The sequence below is a fragment of the Siniperca chuatsi genome, linkage group LG10 (assembly GCF_020085105.1).
Source record: "Siniperca chuatsi isolate FFG_IHB_CAS linkage group LG10, ASM2008510v1, whole genome shotgun sequence".
Classification (NCBI taxonomy): domain Eukaryota; kingdom Metazoa; phylum Chordata; class Actinopteri; order Centrarchiformes; family Sinipercidae; genus Siniperca; species Siniperca chuatsi.
Genome location: NC_058051.1, coordinates 15,580,605 through 15,596,832, shown reverse-complemented (window position 1 = coordinate 15,596,832; position 16,228 = coordinate 15,580,605). Strand labels below are relative to the sequence as shown.

Sequence of the window (16,228 nt, the reverse complement as noted above, 5' to 3'; positions counted from 1 at the left end):
TCATGGATGTTTTCATTTTTTTCGGAAGTCAGAGTTTTATATTTCCTCTGGGACTGTGGACACTTGATTCCCCTTTTTTGACAGCCAAGAAACTACAGGGAAAACAGGTTGCAGTGATGTCAGTTTTACGTTGACTAGGGCTGCAACTTAAGTAATAGTTATTGTCATGATCGATGATAGTTAATAGTTCAGTCTACAAAATGTCAGAAGAGTCCAATGTCGTCCAATTGATCGTTTTGTCACCAACCCAAAGATATTCAATTTACATTCATATATAACACAGCGTAAAACAGCAAATCCTCACATTTGAGAAGCAAAAGCTGGAAACAGTGAATCAATTTTTTTTATTAAATGACTCAAATGATTACTCGATTATCAAAAGATGTTGAGATCAATTTCTTGTCAGTTGTCAAGTATTTGTTTCAGCACTATTTGACGAACATTCAGATCCAGACCTTCATTATTCATCTGGATCCTGATTTAGACAAATATATTAGAATCACTAGGTGTCATGAGCTAGAGGGTATGGAGATTTACAGCTGAAACTATTTGATTAATTGACTTGTCAATCTTGGTTGGCAACTATTTTCATAAGTGATTGTTTAAGTAATTTTATAATAATGAACTGAATATCTGTAGGTTTCTGACTGTTGGTTGTACAAAACAAGCAGTTTGACATCACCAACTTGGACTTTAGGAAATTGTAATGGTAATTTTTCACTATTGTCTTACATTTTATAGATCAAATGATGAATTGATTAACCAAGTCTTATAATTTGTCCTTATCCTTGGGTCTGCAAAGGCCTAAAACTGTGACCCAGCTTGTACCCACATTTTTCATGCCTGACTGGTGCTGCCAAATTTTAGATGCAAAGTTACATTTTTGCTTTTTTTTTTCTTCCATCTGTTACTGACCTTATAACCTTTACTTTTTTTGCAGGATTCTGAAAAAAAAAAGACTTCACAGCTGATTCATTTTTATAAAATGCTGCAGCCTATTCATCTGTTGATGAGAGTAGTGTATAAATGAGAGATAACAGAAAGAAACATGACACTGGAAAGCCAAATCAAAATAATTTATTTTTGGTGACATTTCATACAGTTCTAGGATTGTGTCTCAAACACTTGGTTGATCCATTACTATATTTCCTTTTGCCACCCCAACCCAAATTAACAGAAAATAACCCAAACATATGGGGGGGGGGGCTGTCAACAACAACCATATGCTTCTAAAATGATTTCACATTACTCATGAGTAAGATTCTTTTTAAAAACAAGTTAGTGCATTTATTTAATTATACTAAACCACTAGCTGCTCATACTGAAAAGGAAATAACAGCCCCAGTGATTGGTTACTCATTTACTGCATTACTTAACCCAAAATCAATGCATCAAGTATTTTCGCTCAGCTGACATCTCGAACAGTATAAATGTCATATGCGTGATTTTATTTTGCCAATGCGATTTCACACAACTTTGGGGAAACCAGCCTACCAAGATTGGGAGAAAAGCGTTGTGCATCAGAATTAAAATAAATAAATTTAAAAAGCAATACATACAGTGAGTCAAACTTCAAAGTCTAAGTCAACCTGTTTGTTTTTCAAAAATTTAAAAAAAGAAAAAAAGAAAACGAAATTAAAGAAGAAAAAAAACAAAAACAAACCAGCAAACTCACCCTAAAAGCACAAAACGATCTGGTGGATACCTGCTGTCAAAAGCCTCCCTCTGTAAATTCAGTATTAGAACAATTACATTCTCCCACACACATTTCTAGTGAAGGGTTATTACAATATAGCATAGGCAACTACACTTCTACAGCTTCTTCAAAATCCAGTTTCACTGGGCCAAAAGTTTCCCCAAGAATACATTATTTAGCAGACCTCGTCAATAAAAATCAAAACTTTATCCTAGCACACTATGATCGTAGGCAGCTGGCACATAGCATGTGAAAATGTTCCAATTTTCTTTATACCTATGACTTGGCTGCCAAATATTATGTAGCTATCATCCTTAGCTAACAGCACTCCTCAGTCTATATTTGACACTATGCCATTGTTAAGAACAATTCACAGATATAAGCTTAACCTGGATATCCTGTGATGATGTAGAAAAGCCAAACCTCACCTAAACCACCAGGCGCACTGAACAGTCAAATCTTACCATTAACCTAATCTTTTTTTTCCTCTTGGAAAACATCAACCTACTACCCAAACAAATATGTAAACAGAGAACCTGACTGATTATCAACATGACAATGTATTGAATCCATCAGAGTGGGTAGACCCAAAATGGTTCAGATAGATAGAGATAAAACTTAACATGAAAAACTTTGGACCAGGCTAGCAGGTTCACTGTGGCTAACAGGCCAGTGAGCACCCCAAAGTGGATCTTGGCTTTAAACAAAACCACACATCTGACTGTGGAGTACATCAACACTTTCTGATATCAGACTGATACAATTTAAGCCAATTATGAACCAGGATCAAAATACCACCATAGAACACATTTCATTAATATACATTAGAAGACCACACTGTCCAGTTTCAGGACAATGATGAATCTGATGTAAAAATCAAAAATCATCCATTACATCCGTGCAACAGCACACTGTAGCACTTCAATCATTTTGCCTAACAATCAATGCATACACAGACATCAGTCAACCCTTCAGTCATACTCGCAAAACTAAGCACACAAGAAAAAAAAAAAAAACAAAACAAAACTGTTGTCTCATTGCGTGTTAGTGATATCTTTGTATATGTACATGACATATATGCATGTTCTTTTCTTCTTAGTGCATATTGTTCTTGCAGACATCTATTCGTTAAAATCAAAAAAGGTAGAGGGCCATTTACGCGGCCCAGCATCCCACCTCTCCCTAGCAGAGCATAAATGAGATGGCCTCCAGATAAATCTGACTTAAATTCATTTAAGCATATTGCTGGAGGCCCAAACAAGATTTTTGTTTCCTTTTCAAATCACTCAAAGTTCTTCAGGTGTCATTTTGCCCATTAGTCCTGGATGTCCCAGTCTTGTCATTTTAAAAGCTTTTCTTTGGACAAGTTCCAGGGGTGGGAGGAAGGTGGCTACCATAATGTTGTTGCTTTTATGTTATTCATTTTTATATAATTATATATATCCATGTATATATTCATAGATCTTTTTTCTATTCATATCAAGTTTTTACTTTGGCGATACTGGTGGGATATTCTGCTCTTTGCCAGTGTGCCTGTAGCCTCCCTGGGGGGAGCTGCGTCGAGCTGGAGGTGGGCGCCTCTGGTCCCGAAACTTGAGGCCCCCAGTGCCTCTGGGGCCGTTGCTGCGGTGGTAGCCTTGAGAGTCACGTTCACGCGGTGGCCGGCTCTCCTTGCATTCCCATCCCCCCTCCCTGTCGTGGACTTTCTCTTGCTTGTCTCCAGGACCACTGCTGGAGCCCGGCTCCTCAGCCTTGTTCACGCGCAACTCACGTAACGGCTGGCCCGACGAGGTGCCACAAGAAGCTGGGGCAGGGGCCGCAGGGGGAGGGTCCTTGGGTGGCCGTTGGCACACCTCGGCGTAGCTGAGCTTACGGGGCTCCTGAACCAAGGCAGGGAAAAAGCATAATTTTAAGAAGATGCAACACAGACTCATATATACATTCATTTTCATGATTCTCCTCGTAAAACCCTCAGATCTCATAATCTTAATGCTCATTGGGGTAGGAGTGAACGTTCTGGACTTTTGGTGGGAAAGGGCAGAGTGAGATAAAAGACAGAAATGCTGAAGGAGAGTGACAGGTAGAGAGGAGGGTGAGAACTAAAGCCAGTCAGTCCACTACCTCACTTCCCTCTATGCGCAAAAGATCTCATCATCAGGAAGACAATTATGCTCAAGTGTAGGCTGTCATTACAAAGAACCAGATTTGCACCTGTGCAGGGGTGGGAATAGTGGCTGTAGCAGGCGCCTGCGTGCTGGGTGTCGCTGGCGTGGAGGCAGCGGAGGGCTGAGGCCTGGAGCTAGGCATGGGCTGTGTGGAGGGGGGTGGGTTTACGATATTTTGAACAGGTGTGCGTGGAGTCACTTTTGGAGCTGGAGCTGGGGGCTCAGCCCGTTCAACCCTCTTCTCCTGACGAGTGATACTGTCAGAAGAGTTTCAGACATTCAAGTTACCATTTTAAGTTTAATACAGTTGTTTGAGTCTAAGTACCAAATATCCTGAGTTAAATTGTAATTACTGAGATAGTCTTACATAGGGGCTGAGGGTCCAAGTGGTTGTGTAGCAGATTTCGGGGCTGCCGGGGCAGGACTGGCAGCAGCCTCTTCTGTGACTGTGGCTTGGCCTGAACCTGGACTCACAGTGGTCTCTTTATTGGCTTGTTCTGTCTATTAAAAAAAGAAAAAAGGAAGGAGGCATGCACATTACTCCTCTGAAGTCCCCCTTTCAACAATACTCTCAGTGCAGTTTATCCAAGAGATTTACAAACTTTTACAATCTTAATTTCTTCTTACCTTGTCCCTGTACAAACCACGTACAACATCTGACATTCGGTTTTCGAGCACCGGCTCTCCCTGTGTACTGACCACGCAGCCAGGAAGAGGTGGGAAATTGGTAGCAGCCAAGTCAAACTTGGGAGGAGAAACCTTGACCTCTGCTAGCGGTACAGGCCTCTGAGAAACGAAATTGAAATGGAGCAAACAAATACAGAGATCACGAGATGTTTTAGACTTTAAAAAGGTGGGGGATGCGATTCTAATCTTTGTCAAATTCAGCGAATATCTCCACACGGTCTGCTAGATGTCCATTCAGTGTGCGCGCTGAAAAAAAAAAAAAACTGTAAACAGTCATGGCTCTCTAAATGGGAAACAAACAAAGTGGCTCAGACCGGGCCACACAACACTATTCCAGCCATTATTTGTCTGTCAGGTACCGTTAAATGACTTGCCCGCGGACATTGAGCTTAGTTTCTAGATATGCTGTTATTGTGATGTTTGCTATAGTAGCAGGAGAGTTGTGAGTATCGCTGTCTGGAGCTGTTGTGCTGGCTCTGGGAAATGTCTTGTCCTCTCTGGCTGTTAGCTTTGCCGCAGCAACTGTAGGGACAGTTTGCTAACCCACAACCTAGCTAACATTAGTTACATTACTTGCTGTGTCATTGTTTACGCTATACCATGGTATTGGATTTCTCCAGAATCGCATACCCCACCTTTAAATACAACATACGAGTTTCAAGAAAACATTAAAATTGGCATTTACCGCAATCCGCTCGTCTTCTCGCCTCTTCCGTGTTCCTCTGTAGGTTGTGCTCCGTCTGAAATGCAAATAAATGATTAACAGTAACTCAACATCAGTCAAGTGTCAACGATCAAATCACAGCTACTGAGAAGCAGCCATTACAGTCCGGCAAGGTAAAACAGGTTTACCTTCCGCGTCCAGCCATGCCGCTGTCATCACTGGGGTCCAAAGACGAGGAGAGATGTGAGAACGCTGAGCTAAGGTCAGAGACTGTCTGGACTGGGTTAGTGGTGGTTGTGGCGCCGGCAGCAGGAGCGGGGGGCTGCGGGCTGCGCAGTCCAGTCAGACTTTCCAAGGGGACAGGAGTTATAGACGCTGGGGTCACCTCGTTTGTCCTCACCTGGGGCTTCACATGGTTTCTGTTGCAGAGGGGAAAAGGTGAAGATGAGAAAGGTCAATACTAAGTTGAAAATACTCTTAAAACATTTTGGTAACCAGTGTTTCCTGTAGAGCTTTTTGTTTTTGGGGATAATTTTGGCCCCAGGACCTTAGAGGTGACCATACAGGTGGGTTGTACATGCAAGTCTATTTAGATGTAGCTAATGCTTCTAACCATTTCAGATTGATTTCCTGCTTTTAAGGCAGCTGTTAATACTATAGGAAAGGTTGTAGAGGACTAGAAACGTTCTTGGCATGATGAAATCCATATCTGCCAAAATACAAAGATGACATCGCGTTCACAAAGTTATGTTATTGTCAGGTGGTAATACATTTGCTAAGAGTGTTGACAACTCATACTAAAAAAAAAAAACTGTAGTGTGAAGTAGCTTTATCAATGCTGTAATACAAAATTTGTGTGAGTGCTTTGGAAAATGTTCAGCAGCTATTAGTTACGCAAATCCAATATAGACGGAATATAGATGGATGACATGACAGCTCCCCAAAAGTGAAGCTGATCCTTCAGCCCCCTGGCGGCTGGCTGCAGTATAGTTCCACAGACCCCGCCCCCTCCATGCTAGCACATGGGACATGAGCCAAACTTTTCTGTCATTTTAGGTAGTTCTTAACACACTGATGTATGTTCAAGTGTTCATTTTTCTGATAAGTTTGTTTTTAATTAGTTATTTGCTGCTATAAAAAAGGGGGGTTACACGTCATGATTGACAGCTGAGGCCGGCTCGCAATTGAGTCAGCCGGGTGTATGGGCGGGACCTTGATACCGCAGCTCCAACTCCAATCATTACTGCGCAGATTCTGGCTCCAAATGAAGTCACCAACGCAAGATGGCAGCTCCTGTATCTGGGATATTTTGGCTTCATTTTTGTACAGTGGGAGACGCGTCGTCCATCTTTATATACAGTCATGTTAAACCACCTGTATGGTCCTATAAGTGGAGCTTATGTTTGGACACTAATGACATTACATATAGAAAACTGCACTGTAATCACAGTGGTTATGGGATGGAAATTGGAACATATAGGAGTAAACCTACATAAAAAAAAAAAACTGCAATTGCATTTTGTTGGGGGTCCATCAACAATTTTCAGATAACGGAGGCTGATACAGCTATAAGAAGTTCAAAGGAAACACTGGTGGCACCAGTTTGCTGTAGGAATAGACAGCATGCTGTGTCCTCAGGGTAAATTGGGCAGACATGCGGTGGGGGGGCGCTACATTTGTGCTCATGATTGGTTGAAGCAGTGGAGACTTTGATGTCAACATACTATAGTTTGCCAATCTGGAACCAATCAAACTCATTAAGAGCTGGCAACGCCCATGTAAGACCTAGACAGGCAACTAATATCTTAATGCACCACAAATAACGCTTTGAGACAGATATTGTTTGCCAAAAACCTAGCAGCTTGAGTCACATGGACTGATCTTCTCGTGAGTCTTTGACCCTCAGATCTCATAATCTGAACGCTCATTGGGATGGGAGTGAAGCACCTAACTTTGGAAAGGAAGGATAGAGAGGGAAAAAAAGACAAAGGAAAAAGACACAGAGGACAAAGAGAGAACCAAAGCCAGTTACTCCGCTCCCTGGTTTCCCTCTATGCGCATCTTGATCTCATCACTAGGTCTGACATGGGAAGAGTCCAGTGAGACATTTCTTTGTGAAGCTGCTTTTTCAGTGTATGAACAAACTTGCAAAGTTGTCATCTCTTTGAGAAAGATTTAAAACATACGGATAAAAGCTTGACAGCTGACCTAGACTCAACTCCAAATTCTCAGCATTTCTTTGTTATGGCATAAAACACCACATGGCATGTGGTAATACAATAACTGACAAAGAAAGCAGCAGAAAAACAAAAACAATGAACAAGTACAATGGATGGTTAGTTGTGATGGAGAGAAACTGTTACGTGTAATAATGTCAATGCAAAGAGGACATTTTGGAGCCAAGGTGGCCATAAAAAGCCAATTTCTCAGAATCAGATAACAGCTGCTGCCATGTAGGGGGCAAGCCTACATTTATCAAATAACGTGACAAATCCAGGATGTCCATTACCTGGCAACAAACATTTATCCCACTAATTTAAAGGATTATGGCAATGAAAATCTGATTGGCATTAGGCATGGGCCCCGTTATGGATTTAGTCATTTGGCTGCAGCAGTGTGGTAAGAGATGAGGGTAGTGATGAAGCTTATTGTACAGTATAATAGTGGTACCTGAAGGCATTTATTACATTCTTTCTTGAATAGAGGGGGACACTGTGGGGACAGTAAAAAGACAGGGAATGAAGAACAATTCCCTGGTGAGGTTACATTATCTTTAGACAAAATTTAATCGCAGATGATCTGATGTCCACGGTTTAACATCATGCAAACAATGACACAAGTGGTAAAACATTCCAATTAGAATATGTTCACGCAAATACCAGAATTAGATTTAAGTCAAAACTAAAAGAAGATTCTCACAAATTAACAAACTGCATCTGGAAAAAGAAGTCCTTACCGGTTTCTGTTGAATGGGCGAGTGATATTAAGAGAATTGGAACCAGTTTTGTAGTGTCCAGCAGAGCCAAATCCATTCACAAAGCTACTGTTGGGAAACGGTGCCTGTGCAAGGAAAAAAACACTTTATTTACTAATCCTATTTCATGCAACAAATGCAAAGTTATTTATTTAGTAGCTACCACAAGGACCTGAAAATAAATGTACTTTATTATTTGCTGTGTGTGTTTACTCGAAGTGTTGGACAGTTTAGAAAAATACAGAATATTTTGACTAACTCGTTATGCAAAATATTGTGTGCTTATGTCTACTGACAATTCAAATTGCAAGGACGGAGAAGGGAAAGGCTCATTTGAATTCACTCAATGCATTTCTCTTGAGAAGTTACAGCAAACAAGGTGGCAGTGACTAACAAGCAATTGTGTGGGGGGTTTTGGGTGACGGGGGGATTCCAGCTATTGCTGATGAACAACTTGTGGCTTTCAAGATTAATTATTTGCATCACATTTTACGCATTTAATGCTGATGACACACAGAAACAAAATCGACAGGAACTGGGAAATGTTTTGAACTGGGGTGCATGAGGGATGAATTTCAGAGTAGTTTCGTGTGACTGTCTCACCAGAGGAGTTTCAAAATACGGTGTGGGCGAAGGTGTCCAGGTGGGAGGTACGATGCCGTAGACTGGGTACTGCTGCTGGGGGTAGACGTGCTGCATGTAGAGTGGAGAGCTGTACTGGGACTGGCTCTGGGATTGCTGAGCATACAGGCTGCTGTCCATGCTACGGTAGCCATTCTTAGCAAAGAATGTGTTGATGGCCTTTATCCTGGCCTGTCAGCATGGAGAAAAAAAAGAAAAAAAAGAAAAATTCAGGATAAAAGCAAAGAGTGAAATAACTAAAAACGTCTTCACAAACGGGCCTTTCCAAGATGACTAAGGAGTTTTAATATAACTCACCATAATGGGTTTTCCCTGAAATGTTTTTACTTCCTCTCTCAAGTACTTGTATGCCTATGGGAGCATAAGAGAGAATCATAATGCATTCATGGTGCAGAATTTCTACTGAATACTTCAGACAGTGTAAAGAAAAGTGCAATTTGACTTGCTTTACCTGTTGAGCATCTGTGTCTGATTGGAATGTGATGTACCAGTTGTTGTTGTGTGCGAACTCAACACTTATCGCCTTTGGACAGTTCTCATTTTTGAACAGTGACTCCACTTCCTGTGAATTAGATACCATGAATGGGCTCATACTTCAAGTAAACATCAATGACAATATAATGCTTCCAAAGACATGCACTATTCAATGCTTAGTTTATGCATAAATTAGCTTTACCTCAACAGGTGTGGTTTCAGGGACCTCCCTTAGGATGATTATGCACCGCTTGTGATTAGGACGCACTTTCTCCCCTTTCTCATCCACTTGTACCATAGGAGAGGCTAAGAGGAATTCAAGATATTTAAATCTAGAAACATCATAGATGTATGCAGATTGTTTTAACATACACCATCTTAAACTTTCAACTTACATCTCAACACATCCAGGATGAGGTCCATGTCAGTGGTGAGTACCTTGATGCCCTCCATGCTGGCTATAGTCCAAATAGGGACAAACTGGTCACTGTCCATCTGGGACATCAGGTACAAATCCTTAGAGAGGTTTTCTCTGAATCGCAAAACAACAAAGTCATGTAGATTAGCCTTCTCTTGCCTTGAAATATGTCCACTTTCCAAATTCTACAGTATAAAAAGGTGGTTTGAGTGCTTGGCTCTTACCTAGAGAAATAAAACTCCAGCTCTTTCTTCAGAGACTCTCGTAGATTCTCCGAGGAGATTGGCTGTTCTTCAGTCTTGGAATCCACTGAGAACCAAAAACAAAACGGTAAGAAAAGTGACAACATGCTTTTTTTTAAAAAAACAAAACAAATATATTTTATTTTTTTTAAATTTATTTGACTTTTCTTCTTCAATACAATTTAGCTACAAATATGAAAAAATAGATTTTACTCCACTGCCCAGTCAGAGTCTCTTCAGCGCTCCAGCTGTTCCACGCTAAACTCTTATATCAGCTTACATTACTCTCATGGTTCATCTGTAAGACCCACGCTTTAATGCCATTGCTCATTATCTGTGATGTGAAAACATCAGATTACCACACAGTCAGAGAAAGTAAAAGTGTGCGTCCTGGTCATAGTTTTAAAATCCTAGCGCACCATGGAGAGTCTCTCCTGCTGTCTCTCCTGACAGCACTGCCAGCCAGGAGGTTGTACCAGCACCTGGTTCAAAAGTAGTGTAGCAGACTTTACTGACAGTCAGCACCTATCCGTCTTTTTGTGGTTACGTCATGTTGAGACAACACTCGGTTTGTCAAGTTGACAGCCTGCCTGCGATTGCTCCAGCATTGCTCTCTGTACAATAGTACAAAAGTGTAGTGATTCGACTGACAAAATGCGAGTCGACTCTGGGTTTTCTCAACTGATTACTTGAATCATCGACTTTTAGGTGGCAGCCCTAATCATTAAGGTCATAGTTAGTGGTTGTGTTGTACTCGACTGCATTATAGTCAGAGGTGTCTCTAATATTCTGCCCCGCCCCGTATATGCAAATGCAAAGGACAAAAACTTTCAAACACATCTCAATATAATGTACAACATCACCTTTAACTATGACCTCAATAACAAACAATTGATTTTACACATTTCCGACAATGTCAACAAAAACTCTATTATAAACTTCATTAAGATAGATGTTATGACGGGGCTACGGCTTGTACTGGACTGCGTTAGATTGTACAGGTGAACGTAATAAAAGTGTCCACTGAGTAAGTTACTACAATAAGTATAGGATAGGCTTACCACACAATTATTGGGATTACTCTGCAGTGACGTCAAACCATCAACCATAAATTATGTTTCACTCAATTTCAAGAGATAGGTTGAGCATGACCATGAGTGTAGGCTGCGTCACTACTTTTTAAAAAGTAGTAATATGTAAGCAACGTTGAGTATTATTTAATAAGTTGTACTACCGAGCCTGTGATAAGTTGTATGATGTATTTTGTGGCTCTGTAGTGGCTGTAGTTATGTGGCTCCAAAGTCTAAGAAAATAACCCTGATGACATCATCAGGGGGACAATAAAGGTGAACCATGTGACATGAAGAGCCAGCAGTCTGTAGGTTTCCATTAATTTCCATCAGAGACTCTACCCACTGATTAGCACTCATCAGTTAAATACCCCTGCTGAGGCGATCAGCTGGTATGTAAAACTACAGACTGGTATAGGTCAATGTGCTGCAATAGAAAGCATATTTGTGGGGTAATACTCACACAACAGTATTGTATTGTTGTAAGCTGTGGAGACAGTTTATGATATTAGACCATACAGTTTGTTATCTCAGTGCATGTGAAGTTCTATATTCCATCCAAAAATTAATAAATGTAATCAAAGAGAATAGTCCCTAGTTGCAGTCACAGTTGGTGTGTGGAGACGACTGCATGTGATGTGATGTGATGTGACTGACCTGAGGTCCCTGTGGTGGACTCAGCGGGGGAAAATCCCAACTCTGGAGGGTCCATTCCATTTACTGCTATCTCAGCTGTTGCTGTGGAGCTGCTGTCATCCAGGGCCGTGAATCCCACAGTGTACTGCTTGCAGCCAGCAGACGAAGGCTCACAATAACCTGTGGACAAGGTAAAGAGTTTCTTAATCAGGACCAACAGCACATCATTTTCAGGGCTGCTTCGCCATGTACATTTTGAAAGTCCGTATGCATTCCCAGAGTTTGGCTTAGTACGGTGTGTGTACATTAATAAAGTTTAGATGTATAGAGATGTTGTCAAGGAAAGGGTAAAAAAACAAAAAATGAGAACTTAAGTCAAAATTTAGTTTAAACATGAATATAAGTGTTATAGCTGGTGCTGACTAGGAAAAAGTCAATATTTATGAACAGTAGACATGGATGTCAATGACCAGTTTTCCAAGGAAATTGTTTTTTCCCCCTCACACTTTAAAGATCTGTAAATTGCAATAAATTAGTTGTTTTCTGATGGCTATTTAATTGGGCTGATAGAATCACTCACCCTCACTGATGTCTGAGGGGGGCCAATGAGGGCTGTTCGTAACAGCCTCACTGGGGGCCACAGGCATCTCCTGCCACACCTTGGCATTTGGGTTCAATCCGGCGCCCTTAGAGGTGACCTTCAAAGCAGAGCAACAGCAGGATCAGGCGAGTGCAATTCATATCAACATGAGAGCAGAATGACTTTTATATTTGAGCTAAATCAAACATTTTACACATACACAGGCACAAAAAACAACCTAGACAGTAGTTTGCATGTACAGCTGTCAATTATCTAAATTAGACTACTGCAATTTAACAGTTTATTTATATTCAAAACAGATTTGAATGTTACTGATGTGCTTTATCTGCAATTGAGAACTACACTATGATGAGTATCATAATTAATATTCTGTATGATTCACCTTAGATTTGCCATCTCATCTCTGCTTAGCATCACATTAGTTCCCAGAATACACACTACAGTACAAAGTGTGTTTTAACACTTATTTGTTTATCAATACAAAACACATTGAATTATGTCTTATATCCAATATTGAGCACTGAGCAGTAAGCACCAAGCATCTTCAATGCATTAAATTAACCTAATAGCTCTTAAGTGTAAGATCCAATAGCCTTTGGAAATCTTTGATCATCAAGGAGAGGAACATGATAATTGTATGCAATTATGGCAATGGACTTGGAAAATATAAAAGTAACTAACAATAAAACACTAGTTGCCTAATGCCTCCATCATATTTCAAAAGGCAAACAAAACACTTAAAAAACATCCCAGAAAATATAAGAAATTCATATAATTAAAAACAATTGTTACAAATGTGTAACTATTTAGCTTTACAGGCTGAAACACTTTGGAAATTTATCTCCTTCAAGTACCTAGTGTTTGTCAAAAACCGAAATTAAAATTGACTTTTTGTTGTTTGGGTAGACATTACATATTTACTGTGTGCTATTGCAAAAGCATTATGATACATACAAACAAACAAAAACAGGCAGCAGCAACAAAAAACCTTGCAGAGTTAACAAAAAATTAAACTGGTCTCAAGCAATGTACCATGGAGGACTGAGCACATGCAGGTTACAGCCAACCATTACTACACCTGCTAGTTTTACTAATTACTTTAACCCTATGTTGGGGGGCCACTAACTGAAATCACCTGGTGCAATCTTAGGGTGGCAGGAACGCATGCATACCATTGGGCCTCCATGGCATCTAATTGGAAACCTCGAGGAGGAGAATGCTTTAAGAAACTACAATGTCTGTGTAGTAATAAATGTTGATAAAACTGGGTAAAACAACAAACTAAGATAATGTTAGTACTTAATGTGTTAATTTCACCACCATATTTAAATTTTTGATGCACATTACTCAAGGATTGGATCTGACTCGGTATATCAAAAGAGCTGTGGACTGGCAGGAGAAATCCTGACCCTGCAAAGATCTGTGGCCAAGAATAGATCACATACTGAAGGCATACAGATACTGATGTGATCTTGATGTGAACTGTGGTTGTGCTTTTATCCAAAGAGGAGTGGATGACAGCTGTGCACTAACTATGAAATGCCAGTAACTGTCAATTTTACCAGCTTCTTCTTTTGACATTGTCACTTGCCACCTGCTAACAGATCCGCCCATTTTTGCAAAAGCACTCGGCCTGACAAGTACAGCTGCCAGTTACAATATGCCTCAAGACACGTCCACTCTCCATCAATTACACAAGAATGGAAACTGTTAGGCCTAGGTGTCATTCAAAACAGCATGAACATTTATGTGCCGTGCAACTTGACACATGGTTACAATGCATGCTTCTGTGTTACAGGGCGTAGCAAGCCAAATAATGTCAGCTGACTGCGCTGCGCAGCACAGGCCAGGTATTTGCAACGCATGTCACTGCGCTAGCTAAGTTAGCTAGCAGCGCGATTAGCTAACAGATAACGTTAGTGAATGAACGTTTATCCTTCGGCCAGTAATCGAAGCATCAATCACCTATAAATTGAAAACAACTCAATCAGTACTTCTCCGCTCCAAATAGCACTGCCGTTATTCTACAGCTGTGTTATAACTTAACTTAAAGCCTAATGATTACTCAGCAAACTACTTAATGAGCTTGCTTGTTACGGTGGCTAAGCTAGCGTTAGCTAGCTATCTATCTATCTGAAGTGGAGATCTGGCTAACGGTAACGTTGAGTGTGTAAAATGACATGACTGTACTGGTCGCAAGTTAGTAGTCGTGCAAATGCTACCATATGTGCGGTGTCTGAGACTGTTTTCGCTTGATAATCAATAGCGCCTTGTGATTAAACACTATCAGACAGTTATTACGCAAATAGTCACACAGTCAAAGCCAAGCTGAAGCTTAGTAGCTTAATATATGTCTGGTTTGGGTTAATTTTAGCTGTTGCCTAATGAATATCGCCCATCACGCAGAGGGGGGCGTACTGTGCTAACAGGTCTCCAATGAGCAGCAGTCGCTTAGCCCGCCAGCTAACTCGCTAGCTTAAGAAGGCCTCACTCACCATGCCGCCTGACCCTCCCTCGCACCCCAGCAGAGCCTCGTCCTTCCCACCGGTCTTCGGTCCGGGATCAGCCTCCTCCTGCAGCAGCGGCGGCTCTCCGCTCTGGTCTGAACTCATCAGCCGCTCCTGACTCACTTCCACCCCGTCGCGTTCTCCCGGCCCCCGCGTGCCACCACCTCCTTTCTCCGAAATAGCGGTTGGGTTCAGCAGTCAGTCTGGTTATCTCCTGTTCGACTGGATTGGCCAGCAGAACACTGAAACTAGCTTACTAGCTAGCTAGCCGGCTAGCAGGTATGCTACAGACTGAGGCTAACGACCTAGCGTGCTATGAATCAACGAAGCGGGCTAACACCAGCTAGCTCAATGAATCAAACCTGCACGCTAAGATACTAATGGTATACGCGAAGCCAAACCATGACTCTACTTATACCACAGTCCCCGCTGGCGTTTCATCAAATATTACACCACACTCCGGGTTCGCGAGGTACATTCCTAACCGGGCAACCGGAGCGGACACTCGGGACACGCACCCTTCCTCAGCAGCAGGCACACGGTCCGCCGACGTCCCGGCTGCCACCGCGAGTTCTCGGTGACCTCTGCAGAAACCATTTCCTCTTCCTTTTCCGGATTCACACTGTAGTTTTCTACAGTATTTTTGCTGTAATGAGGAGTGCCCCAGTAGGCTACATATATGCAGACATCTTGTATGGTTTTGTTGTTAGAATGATAAAAGGTCAATTCCATCTGCTTTTATTCTAAAGCTGAATTATACAAAGATGAATTCAAGCCAGCCTGTAAAGTTGTAATGCACCATTATGTTAATGATTTGTTTCTTGAAGATTACATTCAAATAGGTTTGTGAGAAGACAACCAAAAAAGCAAGCCTTTGTATAATTTCCCGATTTCAAACCACATTTGTAAAATATACTTGTAAGAAACAAAAGGATTAAAATATATGACTCCAAACATACTTTTTTCTCTGTAGGCCTGAACATCCTTCAAGTCAATTTGAATCTTTTAGATACTCCTGTTCTTGTATTATGTTGTCTAATGTATTTAGGCTATTTGTAAATACATGTCTCAGTATAATATTACTTTGTGTGCCCAGTGGTACTGTATCAGTAGAAACAGTTTCCTCTTATTCGCAAATGTTAATGTCATAATTTGTTTTTTCTATAATTACCTGTACACCCTTTATAGGGCAGCAGGTATATTCAGTTAGACTTAATACACTACATGTTTAATGAATGGTCTAAGACCTCTTGTGTGGCATCAAAAGAAAAAGTAGAGCTGTGATGTAATCACTTTTTTTGCACCACTTGAGATGCAATCAGAGACAAGTGATAAGCTATTGAAAACACTTTAATTAACCCAAAAAGGCTGTTCAAAGATGGGTCACACAGTATAACATTGACAAATAGCTATATCTTATTGGATTAACAGTGTAGTAGATAAACATGGCTC

The 16,228-nt window shown here is 40.9% G+C and overlaps 1 protein-coding gene across 4 annotated transcripts; it reads right to left on the bottom strand.

The window, feature by feature from the left end:
• Positions 1–1,062: 1,062 nt before the first annotated feature.
• LOC122883536 (la-related protein 4) lies at positions 1,063–15,452 on the bottom strand. Of its 4 annotated transcripts, XM_044212340.1 has the most exons (18): positions 14,765–15,452; positions 12,249–12,366; positions 11,690–11,848; positions 11,496–11,519; positions 9,945–10,029; positions 9,698–9,834; positions 9,505–9,608; positions 9,280–9,390; positions 9,126–9,179; positions 8,790–8,999; positions 8,169–8,272; positions 7,883–7,924; positions 5,401–5,631; positions 5,234–5,288; positions 4,489–4,647; positions 4,229–4,362; positions 3,908–4,118; positions 1,063–3,576 (listed from the first exon to the last, which is right to left on the bottom strand). In XM_044212340.1, the coding sequence occupies exons 1-18, from the start codon at positions 14,879–14,881 to the stop codon at positions 3,184–3,186; spliced, it is 2,448 nt and encodes an 815-aa protein (XP_044068275.1). In that variant the 5' UTR covers positions 14,882–15,452; the 3' UTR covers positions 1,063–3,183. The 4 variants fall into 4 exon arrangements, with proteins under 4 accessions (XP_044068275.1, XP_044068278.1, XP_044068276.1 ...); XM_044212343.1 differs by lacking the exon at positions 7,883–7,924 and having other exon boundaries at positions 14,765–15,448; XM_044212341.1 differs by lacking the exon at positions 11,496–11,519 and having other exon boundaries at positions 14,765–15,447.
• Between the last annotated feature and the right edge of the window lie 776 nt (positions 15,453–16,228).